The following is a 22,409-nucleotide window of genomic DNA, read 5'->3' on the forward strand; positions in this document are numbered from 1 at the left end:
CTTACAGGTAGTAAGTATTTCCTTAGGGTGCAAGTTCCTTCTCCCCTGGGAGCTGCCGAGTAACGAGGCTGACTCTAGGCTACAGCGAACCTTGGGTAGTGAATTTGCTGCCAACACTTGGAGCTCTGCGATCCCACGTTACAATGTGGATTCCTGACCTCTGGGAAGTTCTTGCAACATTAGCGCCCTCATTTCTTCAAAGCCACATTTTGCTGCAGCTGATTTCTTTGGACAGGGCAGATGTCCCTCAGTATCCCACACTCACTGTCACTTCCCACTGTCTTGCATCCAGCCGGCTTTACCCCCCTCACACTGCATGCCCGGCCCTGGAGGCCTTCAAGCTTTGGGCTGCTGGACTTGACTTTACTCATCTCTCTATTGCCCAGTCATGAGTCAGGTGCACAGAAGGCTCTTAATATAGTACAGCCATTGGAGTGAATCACAACGTAACGAAATGCTTTTGATAATACAATAGATTTCAGGGTTCAATCCAAAAATATATACTTGTTATTGGACCAAGAAATAAACGGTACAAGGCATTTTAGAAAGGACTTGAAATTTTGGGCGAGGTTGAGAATTTTATTAGATTTATATATTCTTTAAAACTGAATAGAACTCAACAATCACTTTTCTTACAATTTTAATAATAAATAAATTCAGACTATTTTACTTCTAGGTAAAGTAAATTAAAAGCTAACGTCTCTTTAGATTCAATAGCAACAGCGAAGTCGTGTGGTCAGCCACAGACTGCTCATCGGTCTACACTGGGGCCGCGTTTGGTTCTGAGTACGAGGAACCCGCGGAGGGGCTCACGGCTGACGCCACTCACTGGGAACATCGCAGAAGAAGCCGTCCTTGTGGAAGTTCCAGTCAACTTCTCTTTTCTCCCTTTCGTAGTGATCCTCCGACCACCTATCGTCCCGATGGCTGAAATGGAACCACAGTTCACCTTCAGTAAGGTTCTAGCTAGTTCAAAGCACACTAACAGTAGGTCCTCAAAGCCACACCCTACGCAGTGCTTGATATTGAGCAGAAAGCATTAATATAAGCAACCATTATTTTCTCATTTCTGAAAAAGAAAAAAGAAGAAAACTTCACCTTTTCATCCTACAACAAAATCTTAAAAGACGGCGACGACTTAAACAAATTCAGTGGCAAAAGATGTTGAGCCACATAGTTTACAATTAATCTTTTTGTTCAGGCAATGTTTCAAGAGGAATTCGTTATGCAATGTTTTGTGAAAAAGTTATATAAAAATAAACGATTACCTTTTGGCTTGTTCGTCTGCGTATTTGAAAGGGTAATTTGCTAACGTTGCTTTGTATCCTGTATTTTTCACCATGTTGTTCCACGTGACCAGCCTCTGGCCGATGGCAGTCCCTCTTGGTTCAAAACCCTAAGGCACAAGTTCCCATCAGTGTGTTTCATTTCAGGCTAGGTATAGTGACAATAAAAGCGTGGGAAAGCGATGTCAAAGTGATCTGTAGCTTCCAACAGAAAATACAGCTGCTCCTCACAGCTACTCCAGAGGGGAACTGCTTTAAAATAAGATGACTCGACGTGATAATGATCACCTGACTGTGACAAAACAGTTAGGTTCTTTGGTATGTTACATGCCACAGAAAAGAGAAAAAACAACTCATCAGAAGCTTATCTTTCTAATTCATGCCTGGGCATTTAGTGAATACTTATTTTTATCTTATTAAAAATTATGGTCAAATTATGTTATGCACTTAGTGTTTTACAAAGAGTGTATTGTTATCCTTGATCGTATTAAATATTTTCCTCTTTACTCCAGAGGAACGTTTACTTAAAAACAGACCCACTTTCTGTTAATAACACTGAAATTGTTTTAACTTCTTTGCAGGAGAGAAAAGAAACTCAGTCTTAAAAACCTTATGAAAATATTTTCATAGAAGGCAGATTCTCCAATTTATTGCTTTTTAGCTTAAACATGGGGACCAAGAAGCAAAATTTCCAGGTTTTTGAGGGTGACCAAGTTCCTTGACCTTTTATGAGCCGGTTAACACAGATAAAACATGTCTCTACGTTTCAGAGAGTTGTTGGATACTTACTGACGGCCGAGAAGGTTTTAAAAGAAATGGGATGCTAAATAACAATGTAACATGTATGAAAATACTTAATTTTTGGAGATGACTTCAGGCCAAGAAAGCAGATTCTACTGGCTCAGTCCTCCTTACCAGCAACGGGTCGGAGAAGTCAGGAAGCTCCGGCACTAACACTCCGACCAAGGCACAGACCACGATCAGCACCGTGCACATGCCCAAGACCACCACGGGCCAGTCAGCTATCAGGGCTGCGTAGCTACAAAAGCACAAACAAGTCACAAACAAGGCCCCTAGAAGCAACATTTCTGGTACTTAAGAGAGGAATTTGTTAAGTTCTCATATTTTTGACCAAGTACAGGTATTTATCAATAAAAGATGTAATGGGATTATAAGTATTTATAGAAAATTACAAGACTGTGGTCCTCTCATTTTTGTGATACGGTAGCAGGGGTCGTACGCTACAATCTATTGAGAGTCAGAATAATGCCCACACATGACCAAGAACGTTTTGTATCTTCATCTATGCCTGGGGAAGAGCAGCTCTTTCCCAGGCATCCACACTTCATTAGTGGAAAGAAATACATTTTAACAGAGGACTCATCCTCCCTGCAGTCTCTTCCAGAATTTCTGTTTCTTTAGTTATTCCCTTTCTCCATACCTTTCCTCTAACAGTTCTTTAAAAAGAACTCAGTCCATAAAAGGTTCATGTGGTACAAACCTTAAAAGTAACCAAACCGAATACTTGCCATAAACCTGTAAGTTTCCTTCCAGCTAAAACGATAATGAACATGTCCACTAGACTGCGAGTTCCCCGAGGGCAGAGATTTTGTCTGCTTTATTTAGTGCGGCACCAGTGACGAGAACAGCACCTGTCTGACTAAATGAACAAGCTCCCAGGTGCTCATGCTCCTCAGCCACTACAGCTTGGCCTTCGTCTCTTCCTACGCGTGGGAAACTCCTCCCTGTTACCGAATCCTACCATCGGCCCTTTCTTCCAGAAGCCTTTCCCACACCCTCGTCCGCTGCCGTTGACTGGAAGATCTGTTTCTGTGCCCCTCCCTGCGGTCCTGGACCCGGAGTTACCATCCTGACGCTTCCAGGTCTTGGTATGAACCGAGTGCCCAACAGGAGTCGACCAAACTGAACTTTTTCTAAAACCCAAAATGCATCATGCAAACTTCCAGTTTCTTGACTCTTTATTAGAAGAAGAAGAAAAACAAAACAAAACATTTGACTTGCAGTAACTCTGTAATCCTCAACCATGCTAGCTCATTTGACTTCGGGCAGTGGCTGTTTCTGGATCATTTGAAATAGGCTTCTTACTCATGTGTTAATGAGTTATTTCTTCAAAATCATGCTAACAGTTACAAATAAAACTGGTGGCTCTAAGTGTCATTCTGAAAAAAGCTACTATGTGTCTTTAAGAATAGATTACTAATTTTTAAATTCTCATCTCTTAATTTTATATATCTGGTTTTGTGGAAGCATTTACTTTAAATTACAATTTTAACAAAGAAATTAAAATATAACACAATTATGCTTTAAGGGAGCATTTGCACGGGTATTTTTCACTACTCTTCTTTTAAAGTAATCTTAAATAACTAAAAGCTTGCGCTTACTCAGAGTAGCAGGTGGTCTTGCGCTTTACATAGACTATCATTTAACTCTCATAATCACCTTGTGAGGTGAAACTGAGGCACAGACAGGCTTAAGGAACTCATTCAAAGTCACAAAACTAGGAACCTTGGTAGTCTGGGTCTAGAGTCTGGCCTCTTAACCTCTATCTAGCTATCCTCTCTCTCTTCAAGCACAAAAGACATTAGGAATAAGTAAACTTGCCACAAATGTTTGCTTTCCCAAACTCACCATTAAAAATTCATAGCCCCACTAAGAATTAACTGCCCAGTGCAAAATCACACAGATCCACAGGATTCCCAGTTTGAACATTATTTACTAGACCCTGCACATTCTGGATTTAAAAACGCATTAAGGCAAAATTATGCTATATAAAACAGAATAACCTTTTAGAATAATTCTGAATGTAATAAAAACATACAAATGACAATATGCTGGCTGCGGTTGTTCAAGTGTAAACACCGAGTGGCCAGAAGCTTTTACACTTCTAGAACACACCCAGTGCAAAAAAATATTCTCCTTATTTTATTTCCTCCTCCACCAAATGCAAACTAAGATGAAAGTAACTGGTTTTGAAGCAATAAAGTCCTTTGTCTCAATAGCATGACTGAGACATTGAGTTCATTGCTTCAGACTTAAAAAGAATCCTTTACATTTTAGACCTTTAAAATATCAGCCCCGTGAAATGAAAATGGCCCCTGGCTCATACCATTATTCATTACATGTTATTTTAAATGGATCCCTTTTCTTTCAAATGAATCAGAAGTTATGTATTTTTACTCACAAACATGTTATCAATAGAGGGCAGTGGGCCCCAAATGGCTCAGTTTTCATTCTGTGGTTTAATTTACCCATATGATGACTTTTTGTTTTTTGTTCTCGAAAAATCTGCACACACGTGTACAGCAACCTTAAAAACCTCATTCGGTAATTGCTTTTCTTCCCTTTGAAAACATTTGGTTTTGATTTTGCAGCACTGCTGTGTGCCACACGTGTGCACTGACGACATACGGAAACTGTCCGGCATTCGTGGTCTCAGGACGTCTCTTCCCAGCATGTTGAGCCTCACTGTATTGCGATTCCACTTCCTCACCCAGCAGCTGTGTCACGCGCTAACCTTTCCTAGAGACAACTGTTCACGTTTAAGAAATGGAATCACCGTCCCCAACCACGACATCGCTGAGGCTGCTTCAACCCCTCCTGCTGTGGGTGCTAAGACGTCACGTAGCCACGGGCACCACACGGAAAACAAAGTTTCATGTACAATATGGAATCCAGACAGTGGCTGTAATATAAAGATAAAAATCTAATAAAGTAGGAAAAGTGGAGAAGGAAATTAAAAATGGCCTATAAATCTCCCCACTATATTTTTTCGGCTAATTTCACTCCTGGTGAGTCTAGGTTCAAGGTATGCATATTCTAAGTTTAAAGAATATAGTACTTGTACATTATTTTCTTTGAAAAGTAAACCATGTGCGTTAGAAAAATGTTCAAAAGGACCATTCTTTTTACTATAATACATTCTTCTGCATCATCAAATAATCCCTGTCTTTCATGCGCTTGCTCTAATTCTGAAAAGCTTCAGACAACACCACAGTGTAACTGTAAATGCGGTCTGCCTCTGAACACCTGGGCTATGACAGGCGGCCGTTTTCCAGTCAAGGACGAGGTGACAGTTTTCCCTGAAGCCCCACTGCTACACCAGCGGCTGAGGTCACGGCCCACAGTTCCGCCCAGGCACTGCGGCACCGAAGTTCCCCTCAGCTTCTGCACAGGTTAAGGCTCAGACAGTGCATGGATCTGAAGGGCTCCTCTTCCTTTCACAGGATGAGGAAGCAGAGGCAGCAGGGTGACTGAGATGTGTCCTCGGGTGAACTGTGGGTCTGAGTTAGTGGGCATGTGCCTGGCACCTGGTCCTGCCTGTCACTGCCACGCTGCAGTTTCCATCTGGTCCAGCCTGTCACTGCCACGCTGCAGTTCTCACCTGGTCCAGCCTGTCACTGCCACACTGCAGTTCACACCTGGTCCAGCCTGTCACCTGGTCCTGACTGTCACTGTCACGCTGCAGTTCACACCTGGTCCTGACTGTCACTGTCACACTGCAGTTTCCACCTGGTCCTGACTGTCACTGTCACGCTGCAGTTCACACCTGGTCCTGACTGTCACTGTCACACTGCAGTTTCCACCTGGTCCTGACTGTCACTGTCACGCTGCAGTTCACACCTGGTCCAGCCTGTCACTGCCACGCTGCAGTTCACACCTGGTCCAGCCTGTCACTGCCATGCTGCAGTTCACACCTGTACCGGTGGGAAGTCCCTCAAATATACCCATAGATTCTCAGCCACCTTATTATTGAGTTTATTCTGGAAACAGATCAGAAGTAACTGTTAAAACAAACAAACTAAGGTTTCGTACAGGGCCAGCCTGTTCTCCAGTGACATTAAATGGGGGCTTGTTTTAAATGTGTCATTTATGTTACAATAACACCCCCCCAGTACATTTTCCTCTCTTAGCCTACAGATTGTTTTCTCTTGCTTTTTGCTGCCATTCTCGAAACGTTCTCTTCTTTCGTCCCCTCCCCCTGAGCAGAGGCCTCAGCAAGGTGGAGTGTCCCAGACTCAGGCTCCCCTTTCCTGACCAGCAGCCCGGCCCACGCGCCCCACAGCCTGGTTTCCGGCTTTCGCTCTTGCGACTCTTCTGAACTGCCGAAATCAACTAACTGTTCCTGGTTTTCATCTTCCTTGAGCTGAGCAATGTTGAGCAGTTAGCTGTCCCTTTCTTCCTAAAGATCCCTTCTCCCGTGGATTATTCCCTTCATAACTCCGTCTCCTGTTCCTTAAAGGCAGACATTCCAAAACGTTATAATAACAACTTTTCCAGTGGTGTCAGCTATCAACTTAGTGGGAAGAATGAAGTTTGAAAAATTTCAGAGTTTGAAAAAAAAGAGGATACAGAATGCTTTCTGTCTTGTGAAGTAATGAATTTGGTCAGCAATAAGCATGAAATAGGAAGGATGTGAAGAATTCTCGGAATACAGAAATGGCAGACGCGGACCTTGCCCTCAAGGAACTTACACTCAAATATAGAAAAACAGAGAGGTATACAAATATCTACAGAACTATGTAAAAAGAAATATGTTTTTTCAGAGGCATATAGATGAAATGCTTTGTGACTTCAGTGAAGGAAGAGATTATTTCCAGCCATGGTGGGAAAGGGGAAACAGGAAAGAATTTTTGGAATACGTTATATTTATATGTATATATACTGAAAAGAAGAAATTAGAACTTTTTTATAATACCAATCTAATAACAGAGAAATATACACATATGAATCTATTCAAAATATAAATTTTTTTGTCATTTGAGAAAGTCATATTATTTCTAGAAAAGTAGAAATTCATTTTCTTAATATGCCATATATACTTGCATACCTCTTCGTCTTTTTCCAATTTTTTTTTTTTTTTTTTTTTGCAAAAATGGAAGAAAGGGAACTGGATAAACAAAATGTGATATATACATGCAATGGAATATTAATACACATTCAGTGGAACATTATTCAGTCTTGTAAAGGAAGAACATTCTCATACATGGTACCACACGGAACTTTGAAGACATGAAGCCACATGAAATAAGCCAGTCACAAAGGGGCAAACACTGTATGATCCCATTATACTGATACGAGGTCGTTCTGGGTGGGCAAATTCAGAGACAGAGAGTAGAATGGTGGTTGCCAGGGCCTGGGGCAGGGGGAAATTGGAGAGTTATTGATTAATGGGTACAGAGTTTCAGTTTTACAAGATGTAAACAGTTCTGAAAAGGATGGTGGTGATCACCAACAATGTGAACGCCCCAGGGCTGGGCTCTTAAAAATGGTTAAAACGGCAATTTTTATATTATGTAAATTTGACCATAATTTAAAAAATAAATAATTTTTTTAAATGGAAAAAGAGTTTATTCACTAAAATTTATGCAGTAATTTTACCCCAAAGAGATGATAACTCGTCTCCGAGGCAGGCTTTAGAGTTATCAGCATCTGAGCTTCTCTGGCAACTGAATTTCAAAGACCACGTAGAATTTCTTAAGTGTAATGACACTATATCTGAAACCATAATGTAATAAGGAGAATTGATGACACACTGCTTTTTCTCAGGACTCTTATCCATTTAAAATTTTCTCTACTGAAAAGATAAGCCTTAAAAATTTCCACATAAAAGAATACCTCCACGGATCACATCTTTAGAAAGAAAAACAGATAACCCATCTAAAATAAACTGCCGTGAATTCAAGTCATGGTAGTTGGCAGAACAGGAAGGAATGCAAAATAATCAGACAAATATAAATGATTAGACACAAATAGAATTTAAGAGCTAAAACACCATCTCGAGATTAAAACCACTTTTGGAGATGTGGATTCCACAAGCAGTCAAATCCTGGGAAATTTATTTTTTCCTTCATAAAAATATGAATGAGGAAAGTGGAAAGAGCAGCAAAATGTGGAGAAAATGCTAGAAGGGGGAAGCATGCAGGTAAATTTATTATTTCATAAGATGACTCAGATCACTTTACCTTTTTGGCAACTTGAAAGGTCTGGGTGGCCTGGAAGAGAAAAGCAAAGGGGAAACGGTCACAACCAGCTCACAACAGAAAGCCAGGCCTCACGTATGCATCGGACGCGTTACTCATTACCTCTCCTGTGAAGAATCCTGGAAGGGTTAAAAAAAGACAATCTATTTGAGAGATTTTAAACACATGGATGTAGCAATGCAAGCTGGCCACGAGCCAGAGAGAGCTCACCGGCTCGTCAGGAGGTGGAACCTTCCCAGACCTGGCACCACCCTCTCCTGATGGGGTCGCAGCCATCGTACCACGTCCTCCTCCTCCTCCTCTGAGACCTCCCGCTGCCAGACCGGCTCCCCTCCCTCACAGCAGGAATCCGCATTCCTAAGTCTCCATCTAAGCTGCTTCCGTGCTTCACAGGGATCACCCAACACTTTTTTTTTTAAAAAACAGGACATCAGTGCCTTCTTGTACTAGAGATATCCTATTCCCTCTTCAGGACACCAGCTGCTCCTCCATTTCTCATTTTCTGAAATCTGACTTCGCAATCCACCTTAACAAGTGTCAGCTCGTGTTTGCAATCGGCTATTCCCCACACTCTGTGATGGTTCCCTCCCATCCGTCCTACCCTAGCTCCGACACAGGATGAGCTTGCTTAGACTCCAAACTCAGCCTCAACCTCCACACTCCTTATTCCTACCAGCTTATTTTTTTTCCTATTTACTGGCACATGGCAAGCACTTAGTAAATACTTAGTGAACAAACAAAGAACACTATGCACATGTTTCTCAATTCCCAAGTCTAGTGGTTATCATGGTGTGGTCTGAAGACCCCTGAGGGTTCTGGGAGAGCCTCCCTGCGCCAACTGCATATCTGTGTAAGGCCATATTTTCTTCATAGACTTCATGTATTTCAACCAGACAGCGCACTGCAATAGCCCGCAGGAACAAACGTGAGCATCCTGCTATCTTCTAATAAGTCGCACACCAAAGAGATGCCCAAAAATGTGAAACTGAACTTTTTTGTTTTGGAAAATATAATTATTTTTCATGAAAAAAATGTTATTCATGTTAACATGGAGTGGGCTTACTGTTTTTTTTAATGAGTTAAATAATTTAAAATTTCTCGGTTTCAATTCCAGTATGGTACATATCAGCTAAAATTCACATAAACAAGAGTTCTTTGGAGGTAGGTTCTCAATTATTTGGGAAAGTGTGAAGGGGTCGTGAGACCAAAAGGTATGTGAACCACTACGCTAATATAGACAGGGTATACAAATATTTGCTGACTGAGTGAGTGGATTCCCTAGCTCTGCACCCTCTCCTAACGTGAAACCCTCCACCGGGCTGCACCGTACTCACGGGAAACGAAATGGAACGTAAAATCCGTCCTCCAGTCTTTCTACTTCAAGCTCCTACTCTTCTAATGGTTGCAATCCTACCTCGGAATTTCCTGAAGACCTTTTCCTTATTTTCCCTCTCCATTTACGTTTCTTACTAAGATACATGTATTCATTCTTGAAAAAATATTTATCTAACTCTTAAAATAGGAATGAATGAGACAGGATTCCAAACTTCATGGAGCTCACATTCTAGGATGAGCTCTACGTTGACCTGTTGATATGAAGGATACATGCGTTCTAAATTTCATGCTTTATTTACATGTCCTCATTATGGACTCTAAGCTCATTAAAAATATTAAGATCAAGGAAATGGAACAATCTCAGGGATCGCAAACACTGGAAAGAATTTTAGAGGATGTTTATTCCAATTCCATTCCAGCGCCATCCTTAGAGATGGGCCTCAGTTCGGTCACTCCGGGTCTTAGCAGCAGAGCTGCAGTGAGAACTCAGGTCTCTTGAACCCTAATTTGCTGCTCTTTCTGTCCTGTGAGTATTTGTCTGTAAAACCAGTGGGAGAAAACCCATAGGGACAATTATAAAGAATTAATCTCTTAGATAGGAAAAGAAGTATCTTTTCTTTTGGGAGATGAGAAACTTAAAGTTTGAGTTTCCAGTAAGAACAGTGTGAGAGAACTCGTTGCTTTATGAACAAACATGACACTGAATATTTGCAGCACTACTAAACAATACCAAAAAATGCATTTTTTTTTTTTTAGGAGACAGGGTCTCGCTTTGTCACCAGGTACAGTGGCCTGATCATAGCTCACTGCAGCCTCCAATACCTGGATTCAATTGATCCTCCCAGCTCAGCCTCTCAAGCAGCTGGAATTAAAGGCATGTGTCACCATGCCCGGCTGCATTCTTTTTATATACGTACAGTAAAGATAATTCATTTTTTAATAAATATTAAATGCATAATGAGGAACCATGTCTTATTTGTGATCATATCTCCACAAACTAGTATAACGTATGGTCCTTTGTGGATGTCAGATTAGTGCCTGTATTGATGAATGGGCATCTTTCATTACTTTTCTTATGCTCCACAGCTTCGAAATCAGTATACAATGATTAAAAAAGCAAGAAGCTAGGGACGTAAATATTAACATAGGTAAATTTAGTTTTATTTTTGGTTTCTCTCTCTCTCTCTCTCTCAAACACACACACACACACATTGTTACTTTAGCCCATTCCTATCTGTCAATCCTAAGCTCCTTTACCATTTTACTAAACTTTGTTAAGTTTTTCTTTGTGCCTTTGAATCCTAAAGCAGAGATCCTCTGATTCGATGCTGCAGGAACCATTAGTTTGACGGTTAGTCAGAAAGGTTAATTAAAGTGAAAAAAATTTTAAAGTGCTATATACATTCCTTAAATATCTTATAGTAACTTAGACACAAATGCCAGTCTTATGTAAATCATACCCACGCTGCATTATCTGTAATTTCCAGTTTTGGAGGACTTAGGATACTTGCGAGTATTCTGGGTATACTGACTACAATACATACCTAAATTTTGATGATTTTCCCCAAATCTTATACAATTGTTTCTTCCACACCTAATCCAATAGTAATTTTTTATAGCAATTAACCTTTATCTGTTTAAAGGCTACAATGTTCCTTTCAGAAAGACAACTTTTTCTTTTCGCACCTATATATTAACATAAATGGATTGTTAAAAATCTAATCAGATAATCAGGAAACAAGCCGCCCAGGCACACACAGGTTTCGTGAGCGCACTCGCCCAGTGCTGGCAGCAGAAGCGCACGGACCTGAGAGGCAGCAGCCCCCCGACCGGACCCTCAGGGCCGCCCGAGCCTGCGCAGGGGCCTGGAGCACACGGGCAGCTCCGGCCGGCATCACACAAAGTGGGCTTCGGATCACAATGTTCACCCCTGAAGAAGCCATGCAGCACATTTAGTTTTTGGGGTAAAACCTACCAAAACCCCCTACATTTTCCAATGTAATTACATATTGATTTTTCACGTAATAGTTTTATTAAGATGTAGTTCACATACAATTCATCCTTTTAAACTATGCAAGTCAGTGGTTTTTAATACTTTCACAAGCTGTGCGACCACCACCACAACCAAACTCTGATTTTAAAAGGACATGCTGTCTGAACAACCACTGACGAAGCCATTAACGAGCTATGAAAGAAAACATTTTCCAGAGAGGGAGAATCAAGCACTGAACAAGGAAGCAAAGCGTCTGTACACAAAACCTTAATTTTTCACCCTCGGTTTTCTAGTGACACACCCTCCAAAGTACATCTTGAATTTGCATAAGGAGTTGAGAGATTTTGCTACCTTTGGATGTTACATGATCCCCGCAGCTACAATTATGGAATACAGCACACTAGCTGTTTGCAAAGAAAGGGTATTTTGTTATGTACATTTTGGGTTTAACAAAGGTAAAACACTCTCTTTCTTCCTGCCCGCCCATACTAATTTTTTCTTTTAACTGAGGAATTCATGGATCTATGACTAGTTTACTCCCTAGAGACAGAAACAACTACAGATTCAACATGGTCTTTCTGCCTGAGTGAAGATTTCATGTTAAATTTGAGACAATAAGCAGAGACTGTCAACATATGCTGAAAAAGAAAAATTGAGATTACCACAAAGAAATCTCCCAGGAAAACCTCTGAAGTTTCTCTAACGGACATGACAAACACGTGTTGGAAACACCCAACCCACACTACAGGCGGAACACGAAACCTGTCTGATTGACAGTGTTGCCTTCTTTAATTCTCCTTTTGCAACTGCGGAAAGAGAAAAGCAAGGGAAGCGACCACATACATTCATACAGCAAAAGTAGTTTTCTTGCATTTGTAAAATCTTTCAGATTTGCTACTTTTAGTATCTATCTAATAAAACCTGCAGGATGACTTTTCAGCCTAACTTCAGAGTCTCGTGCTGATAAACAACTAGTAAAAACAAACAACCCTAACCTCTAGAGAGAGAAATTGTCTTTTGCCAGGATTCATGCACCTTTTAACGCCATATGGCCAAAACACACGCCAGCCAAACAAACAAACAACCCCAAACGAGCAATAATAATCTTATGTGGGAACATTTGCCTGTTCTTGGATGAGGTTTTTAGCCTTTGTTTTATGCTGAGAAAAAGCCCAAGGGAAGATGACACTTGCACGCCCCATAACCCACTCCCACAGGCTGTGGCTCAGACGAACTTGGGTTGTGTACAATCCCCAGACAGTCAGCTGGCTGCAGCCACTCTCTCCCACTCAAGAAAGCATTTCGGTATGCAAGTGGGTGACAGTGACGTTATTTTAGGGCGAAGCTCACATCAGCTACTCATAGTTAGCAACAAATTTCCCCAGCACTTCCCACTTGAGGACTGCAATAGCATTGGAGAGCCCTGGCCCCGGTGCTCGGGTGACCAGCGAACTGTGGTATGTGCACACGCATCGGTCGAGAGGACGATTGATGATGCCGTGAAGTTCTCAGGAGCAGGGAGGGTGGGAGGTGCAGAGGGGAGCAATCAAGACTATGGGAGTTGGGGTAGATACAGAGGCAAGGGAAATTTTTTTAAAAGGTAATAGAAAAAAAAGTATGGGAGGGGAAAGGTTAACAAGAAGCAGAAAAAAATGTGAAAAAACCATAAATGGTCTATGTTTCCTTCACCTTTTCTCTCTCTTTTAATGACTTTTGGGAAAAGAAAGGGAGATTGTAGGGTGAAGGAAATGAGAATACTAAAACATGAGAACTTCCTATCAGTCTAGAGAATTCTATTCTGGACATAGCTGCGGAATTAATATCGGAACTTAAAAAGGGACAGTATCAGCTTCATAAATCCCAACTAGCTCTTCCTGGCACTCAGGGAAACCACAGTTTGAAAATATGAAAAAAAATAATTTTGTATATTCCTGAATTAACATGCTATGAAGGTAATATACACTCAGCTTTGCGATAGTAAGGAAATTTAAGCAAGAAAGTGTTTAAAGTAGCACATTTTAGCCTCGACTATCACATTGGATTGTATCATACTGTCTTTTTGTAAGAGGATATTCTGCAAGTAATAACTTCAGTTCGGTGCTGGTATGTTAGGAAGAAAGTATCTGAAAATAAAGAATCCACACTTTGATGAGCATTCTTTAAAAGATTTCCAACAAAAACACAGCCATTCTTCATCATTAAGTATTTCCATGAATCATCACTGGCACGCCTGGGTTCTAGCGTGAAGATGAAACAGATACCCTGTAGACTAGCGGAGCTTGGCCTCTAACCCATTTTTCATGCACCAGAGCTAAACGTTTATGGTCTGTGTCAAGTGATTTGAAGGATAACAATAACCACAACTGCTTGCGTAATGCATTTCCTGCATGTTTGAGAGATGTCGACGCAGAAGTGTCGGTCAGATCTTGATACCCAGAACTGCGACAACCGAATCGAGTGCCAACTACTGTATGAAATAAACTGGGAGGCAGGAGGAATAGGGCGGGGAGTGGGGGACCAACATCAAAAGAGCACTTTGTAAATGTTAAAAAAGAAATTTAGCATAGGTTGAGTAAATATTTTGAGTACGAGGAAAATATTTTTTCTCTTTAAGAGAAGAGTGAACTTAGAAATCAAAACACGTGAGGTTGAAGTCCAGGCCCTGAAACTCATTAGATAATGATTTTGAGCAAGTCCTTTTAATGACTCAGAATTTGTGAGAAAGGGATAATACTTTAAAATACAGAAAGCTGGCATGGGTAACGGTTTTCCATAAACTCCCGAGCATTATCCAAAAGAGAACAGGCACCACCACTACTTTTTCACGTGGAAATGGCTCTAGGCCTGGGTTACGAAGTGACGCAGAACACTCGTCAGAGTAAAGCATCGTGTCCCTTTACGCATAAGCACTGTGCACCTTTATGATCTGCTTTACAAGATGCAAATGATACTTGCTACTAGCTGAAGATAAAATAAAAGCTGATGGCATCAGACACCCACAAGCCTAATTCGGGTACGATATTGTTAGAACTGTGAAAAATCCTGAAAATCATCCCGTTTAACACCCTCGTGAAACACAGGAGAAAAAGGCTCAAGATCACAAAGCAAGTCGACAGCAGAGGCAGGTCTAAAGTCCGTGTTTCGTTGCTGGGTCCTGGGCTCTGTCGGCCACACCCTCAACAGGACAAGCTAAACACGGATGCAGGCTACGAGGTATCGCTCGTGGACCAAACACAGAAAGGAGGGCCCGGTGGGGAAATCTTACTGAAGAGCAAACGGTACAAGTGCACAATAGGGCATATACGCAAACATGTTCACTGCGGTGTGGTTTATGATAAAAAAGAAAAAGTGAGAGCATCCTAAACGTCCATCTGTCAGCAGGAGGATGCTGAAGTTGATGGTGGTGCACCCACAGCACGGAACCCTGTGTGGAATGACACACAGACGCACGTATGGACACGGAAGGAAGTCTGAGACAAAGTAAAAAGTACGTATGTGAAAAAAGAAAACTAAATACATAAATGTATTTTAAGAATTCAGAAGAGAATAGAATGTGGCAAATCAACAGACCTGTTTACCAGGGGACGGAAAAGGATTGGGAAAAGCATCAAGAACGAGTTTTACTTTGTATTTTTTAATTCTTCATGAGAATATGTTCATAAATTGGTTGTATAATTAAAAGGTGAAAGGAATTTTTAAAAGGGTAATTGTATACATAGTCCTCTACGTATATGCGACTGAAATATTTTATTTGAAAATTTCTCTCACTGAGACAGAATTTGGGGAGAATGGGGCATCCGGGATAAGCGTACTCTGGATGAAAAGGAGTACCATTATACAAAGATCACAAATTTCCAAAGAACTTAGGCCTTAGATAATGAAATAAAAACAGTAACTGTGCCTACTGAAGTGAAGTTAGTGATAATTTGGATTATAACACAAACGGGCTGTCGAAAAGATTAGTCTGCAGGTTGAGGGCCTGGTTTTATAATTATATTTTGAGGGCTTACTTTAAGCCTAATTCAACAAATGTATTTTATTACTTTCATTAAGATAAGAAAAACACATCAACATTTTTCACTTTCAAAATTTTATGGATCTTATTCAGAAAAACCTAAAACCCTTTTTGCATTTTCACTACAACTATACAAATTACAGAAATAAGAATTTGTGTGCTAATTACAACCTCAGTGACGATATATTTGTATTTCTGAACGTAAGTACACATTATGTATTTTGAGTCTAGGACCTAATCTCAAATTTACTCATTTATCGACAGGACAAGGCCTTCATCAATTAGACCAAAGATCAAAGCATGACCATAATCATAATTCATAAATTTGCCAATTAGCTTCTCCTCCAACATTTGCTTATTTTCAATTTTTGGTCTATATTTTGTTCAATGTAAGAACTATTATTTGAGGTCAAAATTATCAGAAACTTATTAATCTTTCTTAGATTCATTTCCCACATTTTTTTTTATTATTTTACTCCTACAAAATTACTCAGTATTATATGAGGTTGAAGGTTAAAAGTCACACCTGCTATCAAAAGAAACTTTTGGGGAAAAGAAATAATAAAAATCCACCGTATCAAAATAAATCCCAATAGTGTAACAAATATCTTGCAGCTGTTCTGATATCTTCATTTTACAGGCCAGGAGCAGAAACTACTCCATCAAAACTTCTACAGAAATTCTTTAGTTATGCTCTTAAGAATAATAATATACAGTTAAATTAATTTTTCTTCCTCATCTAAATTTTCTCATGTTTATCTTTTAACCAAAATTAAATTTTTATAATTCAAATAACTGTCAAAAGCTTTAACACAGGAAGGTCGAAGCAAAACTCTAACAATCAATTTTAATAAAAATAATAGTGATAAAAAAAGGGTTTTCTGCAAAACTAAGTTTCATATATGCAGGAGAAATAAAGGCTTTTCCAGACAAGCAAACACTGAGGAAATTCGTCAAGACCAGACTTGCCCTGGAGGAAATACTCATAACTGCATTACACATGGATCAGCACAAGAGACACTCACCAATGTAAAACCGCCCAGAAGCTAAAGCTCAGAGCTCATATAAAACAGCAGCACAAGAGGGTAAATGAAACAGTAGGGTACTACCCAACACGACGAACAGGACAGCATCCCAGGCATCAATCCTACCAATCAATGGGAACGGCTGCCCCACTCAAGAGACACAGGCTGGCTGAATCGATGAAAAAATACAATCCACGTATCTGCTGTCTCCAGGAAACACATCTAACCAACAAAAACTCATACAGACTCAAGGTGAAGGGATGAAAAAAATATTCGGCAAAGTCTCAGGTTACAAAATCAATGTACACAAATCAGTAGCATTTCTCTATATCAGTAACAGTCAAGCTGAGAGTCTAATCACAGACTCAATGCCACTCACAATAGCTACAAAGAAAATAAAATAACTAGGAACATACTGAACCAAGGAGGTGAAAGATCTCTACGAAACACAGGGGAAGGAGATTGTGGATGACAAAAATAGATGGAAAAACATATCTTGCTCACGGATCAATAGAATCAACATTGTTAAAATGTCCGTACTACCCGAAGTGATTACAGATTGAACACAATCCCCATCAAAATACCAACATCATATTTCACAGATCTAGAAAAAATAAATTTATGCTTCCTTTGGAACCAGAAAAGAGCCCGAATAGCCAAAGCAATCTTAAGCAAAAAGAACAAATACGGAAGCATCACATTACCAGATTTCAAACTATACTACAAGGCTATAGAAACCAAAACAGCATGATATTGGCACAAAAAGAGAGACATAGACCAACGGAACAGAACAGATATAAAACCATCCACATACAGCCAAGTGATCTTTGACAAAGCAGACAACAATGTATCCTGGGGAAAAGAAGCCCTACTCAATAAATGCTGCTGGGGAAATTGGACAGCCACATGCAGAAGAATTAAACAAGATCCACATCTCTCACCACTCACAAAAGTTAACTGAAGATGGATAAAAAAATCTTAAATGTAAGGCACGACACCGTAAGAATTGTAGAAGAAAATGTAGGAAAACCTCTTCTAGATATCAACCTCGGCAAAGAATTTATGACTAAGACCCCAGTGGGAATTACAGCAACAACAGAAGTAAACAAATGGGACCGATCAAATTAAAAAGCTTCTGCACAGCTAAAGAAATAATCAACAAAGCAAACAGACAACCTACAGAATGGGAGAAAATATCTTCAAGCTATACATCCAGTAAAGGGCTAATAACCAGAATCTACAAAAAACTCAAGCACATCAGCAAGAAAAAACAACCCCATTAAAAACTGGACAAGAGAGATGTACAAAAGCTTTTCAAAAGAAGACAGACAAATGGCCAATAAACATATGAAAAAATGCTTAACGTTTCTAATCATCACGGAAATGCAAATTATTATAAAACCACAGTGAGGTATCACCTTACCCCTGTTAGAATGGCTTTTATTAAAAAGTCCCAAAACAATGGATGCTGGCCTGGATGCAGAGAGAAAGGAATGCTCATACATTGTTGGTGGGACTGCAACTTAGTACAACCTGTATGGAAAACAGTATGAAGATTCCTCAGAGAATTAAGGCAGACCTTCCTTATGATCAAGTAATTCCACTACTGGGTATTTACACAAAGGAAAAGAAGTCATTTTATCAAAACGACACCTGCACTCAAATGTTTATTGCAGTACAATTCACAATTGCAAAGATGTGGAAACAACCCAAGTGCCCATCAATTCATGAGTGGATTAACAAAATGTGGTCTATGTACACCATGGAGTATTACTCAGCCATAAAAAGGATGACTTGATGCCTTTTGCAACGATTGAACTAGAGACCACTATCCTAAGTGAAGTAGCTAAAGAATAAAATCACCAACACATGTGCTCACTATTAAACTGGAACTAACCAGTTTAACTAACTGACTGAGCACACGTGTGCAGAGGACAGTAAACTTCAGTGGAAGCCAAGCCCAGGGGAGGGCGGAGGGGGAAGGGGCGTAAACCTACCTAACGGGTACAGTGAACACTATGTGGGTGATGGACGCACTTGTAACATTACGAGAGCAATTCATGCAACCAAAATCATTTGTACCCCTTAATATTTTGAAATTAAAAAATAATAAAAATAAAGAGAGGGTTTTCTTCTCACCCGAAGTCTGAGATTAACAAAAGAAAAACCATCAACTAAACTCAGAAGAATGAAACTGAGGAAAAATGAGAATTATCTGAAGAAAAATGAGGAAAGCCCCACCGAGCCAGGCACTATGTTCTCAAGCTGTAGTGACGTCCCTATTACACTTGGGCACTAAGCAACCCAGCTGAAACTGTAAATTCATTGCCATTGGTTCACAATGGTATCGATTCCATTTGCAACTCCAAAACCTATTATATATGCCAACGTTCCCCAAATACTGTGTGACAACGTTTAAGAACTTATTCGGAGGATACTGTATTAAAAAGACCACGATGAGAAATCAGAAGACCTGTTTCAAACTGGGTGTTAATCTTGGGTTTTAACCTCTCTGACTTCAATTTCCTCATCTGTAAAATAGAGTTAGATTAAATTATTTCTAAGGTCCTTTCCAGCTGTGAAATTCTATTATATTTTCCAGTGGAATTTTAGATAATTCAAATCACCACATATTCTAGCCTCCTGGGAAGTATTTTCAACACTCTGGCATGGCAAAACCTGGTGAATCAGGTTTCTCTAATCAAAATTCTGCGTTGAAATATACTTCGTGTGAATAGGCAGGAAAAATGATCCCCCCATAAGGTAGGTAAGAACTAGTGTTTTAAAATGCTTTGAAAAATAATGTTGGCTCTTTATGGTACCGGCTGGAGAGACGGAACTTTTAAGTCGCTAGATAAATGGTTTAATGAAGAAAGGGCTCGAGAAGGCCTGGAGGGAGGACAGGGCAGAGTGCCCCGTCTGTTAACTTCAGACGAACGTGGCGACTGATCAGCGGGTGACGTCAGGGACACATCTGTGCTGGTGTGTGCCAAGGAGGGCAACAGGCTACAGGAAATAACGCCAGGGAAGCGAAGGTGCTCGTGAGAAGTGCTCAGGAACCAGCTAGTTCACCAATCCAGTGAGTTTTACCAGAAGAGCAAGCAGGAAACAGTGCTCAAGCTAAAAGCGCTATTTAAAAATTTCCAAAAGCACTTTGCCTGAGTCTCCCACGTACATCTTTTTATTCTAAAAATTTACCTTTGACAGGCTTTTTCATTTAATGTTTTGTCCATTCTAAACTATGAACTTTAATTTTCAAAGGAGGAACAAAGCTTTCTTGAGGAGATACAATTTCTGTTTTAACATTGGTTTTGTTTTCTGATTATAAAACTAAAACATTCATTTTCTTAAAGTCTGAAAAATGCAGAAAATTACAAAGGAAAAAAAATACCCACACTCTAACTACACAGATAAAAACCTCCTAACTCTTTGATCTATTTCTCTTTAGTATTTTTCCTTTGTGTCTAAATATACACATTAAATATATATACAATCTGGATCATACTAGATGCATAAAGTATTACTACTTTGGATTATGAGCTTTTTACATGTAATTAAAATATCCTGAAAATATGGTTAGTAGCTGTATGTTCCATTAATTTGCCATTATTTATATATCACACAATTGTTATCATAGTACATTACTCTGTGTCTCTTAACTTATATTTTTGCTATTTGTTTACAAGAGTCCTGTATTAAAGCTATGAAACATCACAATTGTGGCAAATGTTTTTCCTAGTTTATGGTATGTTTTTAACATGAATTTTTGGACATGTATTTTAAAATTTTCAATAGTTGTAACTTTCCTTTGTAATTTCCATGACTACTTTCACAGTTAAAGAGTCATCTTTGATCCAAATGTTAGTTTTTGTCCATTCCACTCACTGAATAATCTAGGCCAGTCCTATTACTTTGTGATGCTTCAATTATCACCTTTGGAAAAGCCCTGTTTTGAGGGAGAAAGTAGAATCCAAAAATTCATTTTCACAAAATACACGGCACCCACTATTGTGAGAGTAACAAGCTAGTCAAGGCACATTTGTGCAGCTCGGGGACTGAATTTCCAGGGTCTGGAGAAACTGTCCCAATCTGTCTTGGTACCAGCTACAGTTTCCTGCCATCTAGCAACAGTTGCTCACTTGTGTTTACTTATCGGGGTGAACGCAGACTCTGAGACTATGGCGGTGGTAACAGAAGTCTCTCCGGCACTCGGTGCCCATTTGGTTAGCCAGATTTTGGGAAACGGCTCAGAGAATACTGGGAATATGGGGACCCATTTTCCGTCTCCTCATTTCCTGAAAGGCTCCTCATTTCCTGGCTTGTCAGAAGAAAAGAACTTTAGTCTGTCCCTGTTTGAGAATGGGAGCTGGGTGGAAGTCGGGAGCCCACTGAGTTACCATGGGGTTTTACTTTATTAAAGTTTTAGACACACTACAGTACAGGTCTGTGTCATTTGTCCTAGCATAGGACTGAGGTACCTAACAATTCTTTTCACAGAATCACATTATTTCATTTTGGCTTCAAAATAGACGACTCCCAGGTCAGAATACATTTAGGAAATCCTAAATCCCTTTAGAGAACTAATGGGTTTACAATGTTATTCTTGCATCTGTAACTTGAAAACCACTCCAGCCAGGGAGAGACTGGAGGAGATTATTAAATGGGCCCCAGACCAAATGTAAGAACTTTAATTCTCCGTGGTATACACGCTAAATTATAATCTAGAACAAAGATCCTACAGGGACCTGCAAAAGCCTTTCAGCTCATTCAGAACAAATTCATAATGGGTCAACTGCATGAACCCCAAAGGGCAGCATTACAGCAAGAATCCCATATGGTAAGGAAAGCCTTGCGCACAGAGATTTCTTGCAAAGTAAACTCACATGCCATTCCAAGTCCACTGAGCGTACTAAGCTTTCCCAGAACTTGAGGTATGTCATAAGCTGAGGTATTGCGGAGGGAAAAGGTCTACATATGTAGAATGAACGGCTCTCTTTTGTCATCAATGTTCAAATCACCCTTTCTATTCCTTCTTCCTGGCCTTAAATCTGCCTCTTCCATATGGAAAACTTAAATCTTTCTAAAACCTTGGCTTAATTCTATTATATCATCTTTGACAGAGAGATGGAAAAGATGCTTTACTACTTTCCCTAAGAATTGTTGCCTGAGGATAGGCCCTTTATTCTCTCAGCATTATTAAATCATTCCTTTTGTCATTTCTTCTCCACCCTAAAAATTCCTATTCAGTAAGCACTTGTTGAGCAGTAAAAAATAAAACATACAGTTTCTACTCTTACGTGCCAAAATAGGAAGATGAAAGGCTGACAGAGATGCAAGTGGGAAGGCAAATGAGGCAAGATACGTGCAAGAATGTGATGATATCACAAAATGCTCCGCTTTTTAGATTCTGCAATAAAAATGCAGCTTAACTTTGCCATCTTCAAATCAAGGGGGAAATATATATGTGTAATATATATAAACAGCAAGGGGGCAACTTGGTCTCAAAACAAAAAATAAAATCAACAGCAATAAAAAGCTCTGCCGTGAGGTGGCGGGTGGGACAGCCCTGCAGGGAGATCAGCTCCCCGCCCCCCACCCTCTGTCCTTGCTCCCACTCCACACCAGGAACATGAAAATTGGTAACAGAGTATTCTCCCTGCCTTCCGAGTGTATGCACACTGACCAAGTATAGCATTGACATGGAAGCCACTGATAGCTGATTATATTTCCATAAAAAGCCTATACTTCTGTAAG

General features: G+C 40.0%; 1 protein-coding gene across 12 annotated transcripts in view; it reads right to left on the reverse strand.

Moving 5' to 3' along the window:
* The window catches only part of DISP1 (dispatched RND transporter family member 1), a 136,628-nt gene that overhangs the window by 13,530 nt on the left and 100,689 nt on the right, over window positions 1-22,409 (reverse strand). For 11 of the 12 annotated variants that reach the window (XM_045537072.1, XM_045537071.1, XM_045537070.1 and 8 more), the window contains 4 exons: window positions 8,270-8,299; window positions 2,202-2,325; window positions 1,269-1,396; window positions 830-927 (listed from right to left, as the gene is read on the reverse strand). In XM_045537072.1, the coding sequence (XP_045393028.1) occupies window positions 830-927; window positions 1,269-1,396; window positions 2,202-2,325; window positions 8,270-8,299 (380 nt within the window). Of the gene's footprint in view, window positions 1-829; window positions 928-1,268; window positions 1,397-2,201; window positions 5,743-5,816; window positions 7,030-8,269; window positions 8,300-22,409 lie in introns of those variants that run through there. The other variant, XM_045537078.1, reaches the window with a different exon arrangement.

The sequence above is a fragment of the Lemur catta genome, chromosome 25 (assembly GCF_020740605.2).
Source record: "Lemur catta isolate mLemCat1 chromosome 25, mLemCat1.pri, whole genome shotgun sequence".
NCBI classification, from domain to species: Eukaryota; Metazoa; Chordata; class Mammalia; order Primates; family Lemuridae; genus Lemur; species Lemur catta.